This window comes from Antrostomus carolinensis, unplaced genomic scaffold, assembly GCF_000700745.2.
Source record: "Antrostomus carolinensis isolate BGI_N321 unplaced genomic scaffold, ASM70074v2 scaffold12280, whole genome shotgun sequence".
NCBI lineage: Eukaryota > Metazoa > Chordata > Aves > Caprimulgiformes > Caprimulgidae > Antrostomus > Antrostomus carolinensis.
In genome coordinates this window covers 18,421-25,231 of record NW_010290580.1, presented here as the reverse complement: position 1 = coordinate 25,231, position 6,811 = coordinate 18,421, and the positions used below count along the sequence as shown (strand labels likewise).

General features: G+C 35.6%; 1 protein-coding gene across 2 annotated transcripts in view; it reads left to right on the top strand.

Moving 5' to 3' along the window:
• The first annotated feature begins 2,479 nt into the window (after positions 1–2,479).
• The window catches only part of HMGCR (3-hydroxy-3-methylglutaryl-CoA reductase), a 15,481-nt gene continuing 11,149 nt past the window's right edge, over positions 2,480–6,811 (top strand). For both annotated transcript variants that reach the window (XM_029086429.1, XM_029086426.1), the window contains exons 1-5: positions 2,480–2,669; positions 3,068–3,179; positions 3,721–3,808; positions 3,900–3,984; positions 5,474–5,579. In XM_029086429.1, coding sequence (XP_028942262.1) covers positions 2,505–2,669; positions 3,068–3,179; positions 3,721–3,808; positions 3,900–3,984; positions 5,474–5,579 — 556 coding nt within the window. In that variant the 5' untranslated portion in view covers positions 2,480–2,504. The remainder of the gene's footprint in view (positions 2,670–3,067; positions 3,180–3,720; positions 3,809–3,899; positions 3,985–5,473; positions 5,580–6,811) is intronic.

The following is a 6,811-nucleotide window of genomic DNA, read 5'->3' as shown; positions in this document are numbered from 1 at the left end:
CAGGCGGGAGCGCCGTGTGTGCCGGCTTTCGCATGGGGTGTGGGGGCCGCGGGGCGCGGCTGCGTGAGGGGGTTCCGGCGCTGGAAGCAGAGGCCGCTCCCGGGCAGTTCGGCTCGTCTGGTGTCGCGGGCGCTGCAGGTGAGCTCTGCAGCGGCTTTCGCTCGGCTGCTTGTGCACTCGGGTCCGTGGTAACACCGGAGCTGTTGCTGAGTCAGCCAGCAGGAGGGGGGATCTGATCTGACAGATGTTGTTGCAGGTGATTGCTCCGAGGGTAGTTGGTGAGAGCTGCGCGACAAACCTGAGGCGGTTAAGTGAATAGTGGTACAGTTACATGGCCGATTAAAGCTCTAAAGCGTTACCTGCAACGAGTCTGGTTCGCTTTTTAAATGCTGGTGAACTCTGCTGAGGGGTTGCGGTTGTGTTTCGTTTGTGTTTTGATTCTCAGAATGGATTGCTTTGCTGAATGGTCTTCTGTAAATTTTTGATTGAAAACAAAGGCAAGCAGGAAATGGATAAGGCTTATAAAGTGTCCCTTTTGAACCACCATTTTTTAATTTAAAAAAAATGGTATTAATTATAAACTTCAGCTTTATATTTCATGTTCTGTCTTGCCAATTTCAAGCTGTGAGTCAATGTAGCTGTACAAATGTTTTAACAATTCTATTTCTAACAGAATCAGAAATATGAGCTGATCATATGCATTGAAATATGTGTTTACAGCACTCAGTAATGCAGAATCAATGTATGAGATCTTCATCAATAGTTTCTGGAAATGTCAAATGCACAGCAAAAAACCCCCATGCGCTTCAGGCAGGTTAAGTAAATATGAAGGCTTTAAAGAATGCTTCTAGGTCAGGAGTTACTGCCACTCAGTTAACCCCAAGATCAGCAGTGAGGCATCCTGCATTTCATAGCAGCTGTTAATTATCAAACGTGGTCTACTAATAGATATAATGGATAATTACTTTGATAATCAAATTAATGTGTTTTTCCCTCATTGATTTAGGTGGAGCCATTTTAGGCTTACTAGTTTTGCTTAGAAATGTGAAAAATAATATCTCAAGAAAGATTTTGAAATCTGTCTAGCTCTACTAACAGTTTCTTAATTGCCTAGATAATAATTCCAACTCTGAGAATATTTAGGAGTTGTATTACTAGTTTCAGGGCTGCTAGGACTCCACATAGTCCTGTAGTAAGTGCTAGTTCTCATTTTCCTGAACCAGTGTGGTATTCAAAAGTACTTTTATTTTCATAAGACATAGCTATACCTTTTCTTTTTTTGTGTTGCTTCACAATCTTTGGCACTAAGATATTCCTCTGACTATATCTTATTTTAGTTTTATTAATTAAAAGATACCTTCCATTCCACTCAGGGAAAACTATAATACCACATTGGAACAGTTTTGCAGGAGCATAAATTTACAAAACGTTATGTGGATTATATTACACAGGGGAAAACAAAGGATAATGTTGACTTTAAAAGGAGTGAGTTTGTGTTTTGGTTTTGCTTTTTTTAAAAAAAATACTTTTGTTCAGGAAATGAAATAATTTGTTCATAAGGAAGGAAGTCCTCTCAGTGATTTTTTCCCTATTGGGTTCCATGAGCCACAAAAATCCTTATCCTTTAGAGGATAAAGAAAATATATTGGTGCTGTTGGTGCTCACGTGGATGAGATTGGCATTGGTAGGAAACAAAGGTGATTCTGGTATCAGATGCGGTTTTTGTAACTGAAGAACATAGAGAACATCCACATTCTCACTTCTGTGAAGGAGAGGTGTGAGAGTTTCTGTCAAATGTTTGAAAGCAAAGAGGATAATGAAATGCATCAGTGACCTAGGACTTAGTTGTGGTCCTTGCTAGTAGTCACAGACTATTGTATGTGAGAAGGTCTCGTGCTGGAGATGAAGAGGAATTGTTTTGAATTTGATTAACTTGAATCACTGAAGAATATTGAGCAGAAAGCAGGGAAAACACAATCATAGGAAGATTTTTTTTTCCTGCTGTTGAAGTTGAGCATTACCAACAATGGTTAGTTGGTAATTCATACAGTTAAAGTTAATAAATAATTTTGATAGGAAGAGTGAGTAGAAGGTAGTAACAGAATTTAACACGCAGGTGTTAAAACAAGAAGTTGGAGTCAAAGTGGTATCAAAATTGTGTGACAGGAAGATACTAAGGCATGTTGTGAGAGTGATGGAGACTTATTAGCAAGACCTTGGAGAAACAAGGGAGATCTGTATTTAAAAAAAATAATAATTGAGAAGGCAGGAGCAGATCATATTATATTTCAGAAGATTAGAAAGAAATGTGTTTTACATGGAAGGTTGAAAGGTGGAGATTCGTTTCCTTTCTCATCTGTTACTTCACTGGTTTTGGGGTTTTTTTGAGGGATGACTTGCAGAAACATATAGAGCTCTGTCTTTTTTCCCCCGAATCTCGTACTTGCTTATATGAAATACTCTTTTGTTGCAGGTTTGCTAAGTACAGAAAAACAGCCTTGAAAATGTTGTCCAGACTCTTTCGAATGCATGGCCTTTTTGTAGCCTCTCATCCATGGGAAGTCATTGTGGGAACAGTGACTCTCACCATCTGTATGATGTCCATGAAGATGTTCACTGGGAATGATAAGATATGTGGCTGGAATTATGAGTGCCCCAAACTTGAAGAAGTAAGGATTTAAATTCATGTTATTGTACTTACTGTTAATCAGTAGATCCAGAGTTTTCTGTAGAGTGAGATCAGGTTATGATGTATTAGGAGGAAAGTAGCTATGCAGAAACTTCTTTATTGCCTTCTTTTCCCATTGTGGCTATTAAAGTTGTGTATAAGCAGTGATGTGTGATGGAAGGTTTTCATTAAATCTGACTTTCAGTTGCACAGTATCTAGTGAACAAGAAATTTATATTAATATTGTTTGCAATATTTTTATTTTTTAAGACAGACCATCAGTGATATTTATTTTATTATATTTTTAGTGCAGTTTCACAGTGGATTTTTTTATTACTGAAACTTAACAAGTCACTACTTAACGTAAAAGCTAACTAAATAATTTCGCATTTCATACAGGATGTTCTGAGCAGTGACATCATCATCCTGACAATCACACGCTGTATAGCAATCCTCTACATATATTTCCAGTTTCAGAACCTAAGACAGCTGGGATCAAAATACATTTTAGGTACTGCATCTGATTTTTGTATTTGCTGTATGCATTTTAATTTTTTAATTGTTTTTGTAATAAATATTAGAATTTTAATACTTATTTACTGAACATGATTATTTTAATTATTTGCTAAATAGCAGAATAAATGGTCTGCATGTATAGATCAGAGTGCTTTTTTTTTTTTTTCTGGGAGAGATTGTGTAGGATTATATAAACAATGGAAATGCAGTTCTTGAAAGAATTGTTTGTTGTGTGAAACACTTAAAAATAAAGAGCTGTTTAAGCCAGTTTTCATTTTTACTGATAATGAATGAGAAGATTTATGTTTTTTATTTCTTAGAGTCTTACTTTGAATGCAGTGCAAATTCTAGATTTAAATCTGTAAAAATAGCATCTACTTCAGTTTGATATCTCAACTGCTGTTAATGCACTCTGAGAGATGAGAATTGTCATTTGTTTCCTTCGGGATTGACCTAAAGGTATAGTTTTTCTTTTTTCCTCTTTTTTTTCCTCCCAATATACCTAAAACAAAAATTTCCAATTCTCTTTTTTAAAGGTATTGCTGGCCTCTTCACAATCTTCTCAAGTTTTGTTTTTAGTACAGTGGTAATTCACTTCTTGGATAAAGAACTGACAGGCTTAAAGTAAGTAATGAATTGTTGTTCTGGGTTTCTTGGTTGCAATTTTTTCATGTATAGTAAACCTTGAATTTTAACATATGCCTCTTTTTTTCAGTGAAGCTTTACCGTTCTTCCTGCTTCTGATTGATCTGTCAAGAGCAAGTGCATTAGCCAAATTTGCACTCAGTTCCAACTCACAGGTCAGGGGGTTTGGCGGTTTTTGTTTGTTTGTTTGGGGGCTTTTGGTTTTGTTCTTTGTTTTTTTGCCATTGAGCTTTTGAATTTGGTGTTCAAAGATGAACATTATCGCACGACAGGGAGACTGGAACTAGGTGATCTTTAACGACCCTTCCAAGCCAAACCATTCTGTGATTCTATGAATAATGTAGCTGGAGAGACATAGAGGGGAATAACTGTATGGGTGATACGTGGAAAGGACGAGATTTTCTCTGGATTCTGTATTTCCTTGTCTTCAATCCAAATCAATGTTCAAGTGAATAATAACCCTGTAAAATTATGTACATAATCATGTGAACTAAGTTAATTGTTTGTAGGTGTACTTTGTAGGTTCAGAACTTTAAACCAGCAACGCTTATAGCTCTGCTAAGGAGGCTAGAGTTCCTAGAGCAAAGTCTTCCCTAGAAGAGCTATTGATAGAAAAAAGTTAATTTCTAGGGCTCAGGTACAGTATGTAAAGAAACTTCTAGTGTTACAATGCTGATACTGGAAAAAGCATATTTCTAGAAAAAGGCTTAGCAGAACAAACAGAGCATATGTGTAGACAGAAACATGTATGCTTGAATGCAGCTGGCACAAGATAACAGGAAGGACTGACAGGACATCTTGCTTATCATGCGTTGTAATGTTTTTTTCCTGATATTCTAAGTTCTGAAATAAAAGTATATTTAGTGAAATTAATTTATACCTACAACATGCTGTACATGGTAATGGAGCATACAAATTGTGACAAAAATACTGTACATTATATTTTAATATATTGTATATTGCACATTCTCTACATATTCAGTATTATTATAGTGTGTTGTATATTACTTTATAATAATTTTGAGTAGATAATTTTTTATTAATTTTCAATAAAGTATTTCACAGTTAGGTTTTTCCTACAGCTTCTCCTCTCCCCCTGCCCCCAAAACCACCACCACCAAAAAATAGCAGCAGACCCTCTGGAGTTTTGCCATGCCTTCGGGAGGAAATCCCTTCCCCCCAGAAGAAAGTTTTACTGTCTTTTATGTAATTTTTTTTGTCACCTGAGTTTAGAGAGTTAAATAATGAAATACAACATTAATAAAATTTAGGGTGCAGTTATGTGGTTGCAAGAACTTTTGAAAAGCCATAAGTGGCTTCCATTTTATGTCTTAAGTGTAGAAGTCCTATTCTTCTGAATCTGCTTTAATTAAAGTCTGTTCCCATCAGTGTTGGCAGGTGCTTAAAATACGCATGACCCAAAGGTAGAGAAATTAATCAAATTAAATTTTATGTAAATGAAGACTGTCATAGTATGGGAAAGAAAGCATATTCTCTCATAATAGTTAATTTTCAGTGTATGTTTTATAAGGCCTTATCACCGTAACGTTACTTCATTTACTAGTCATGTACTAATGATGTTATGTATACTCCCTTAATTTGATTTTTGTCTTTATGTTAATGTACTAAAATTTTTCTTTTTAGGATGAAGTAAGAGAAAATATTTCACGTGGAATGGCCATTTTAGGCCCTACATTTACACTGGATGCACTTGTGGAGTGTCTTGTAATTGGTGTTGGTACTATGTCGGGTGAGTGATACAGTCTGAGTCTAAATCTTTCCAGTTAAAAAAGACTATTTGAAAGAAGTTGGGATATTGAGAGTTTCAAATAGTAGGTGTTACCCATGAAAGTGGACAGACTTCATTTATTTAGCGATTTATTTGCCTTCCTGATGAGCCTATATGACTAGTTTCCTGCAGATATAAATAATATGTACATGTTGAAGGGAAGTTTGAAATACAGGTAACAGCTTTCCTTGAGCATCGTGCAGTAAGAATGGACTTCTCTGCAGCTGTTTTTGTAAAATTAAGAACTTCTATGATTCCCATCATTCCTTTTAACATCTTCAAGTAACTGCTGAAATTTTCTATTGGGCTTTCTTAAAAATGAGTTATGCTTTTCAGTACATGCACACCTATTTCATATTCTCGCAAAAAAACAAGTATTTATAAAAATTATTCCAGGGAGGAAAGTTATTCTAGTTCAATTTAAAATAACCAATCTTCTACTGTTTTTTTTTCCCCCACCTCATTTTTTCTTCTTCCTCAGTTCTGTGTGCAGTAGCAGTTGTCTTTCCTTAAAAAGAGAACAGTTAAATGTAATAAGCAAAGGGTTTTCATGTGTAAATAAACAAATTTCTTTGTAAAATAAATCAAAGTTCCATAGTCAGGACTAAAGTGTGGTTTTGTTTGCATGTTTGGTTTTGTCTGTTAGTTTTTATGCGTGGGGTTTTTTTTTTAAAAACTATCCTGTGTACCTCAAAGGCATCTTTCAAAGCACTTGCTTTTCAAATTGTTTTTTTACTTTTTTAGGGTGTTGGGTATTAATAAGCTGTTTTCCTATTTACATTTAGGAAGAAAACACTCATTTTGGTGTAGCATATAGTTTGGGGTTTGGTGGAGTTTTTTTGATTGATATTGTTAGCTCTTTCATCTTTACTAAGGCAGTTTTGTAATGCATGTGCAAGATGGCTAATTGACTTATTACGGATACCGGGCTTGTGAAAGAATACGTGGGGTATATACTGCTTCTTATTGCGTGAACACTAAACTGGCCATCTTTCAGAAGGGATTTCAATACATAATGTCGGCTATGTGTTCTTTGCTTAGATAAGTGAGGAGTTTTAAGCTTTTACTGTGAAGCTTTAAAATCTTCTGTGAACTGTAGTCATTTGTATTTATTTAGAATTACACTTCAAAAGCTTTCTGGGAATACCATACCATAAATACAATGTTTAGAATAAGCTAATACGTGATGACCA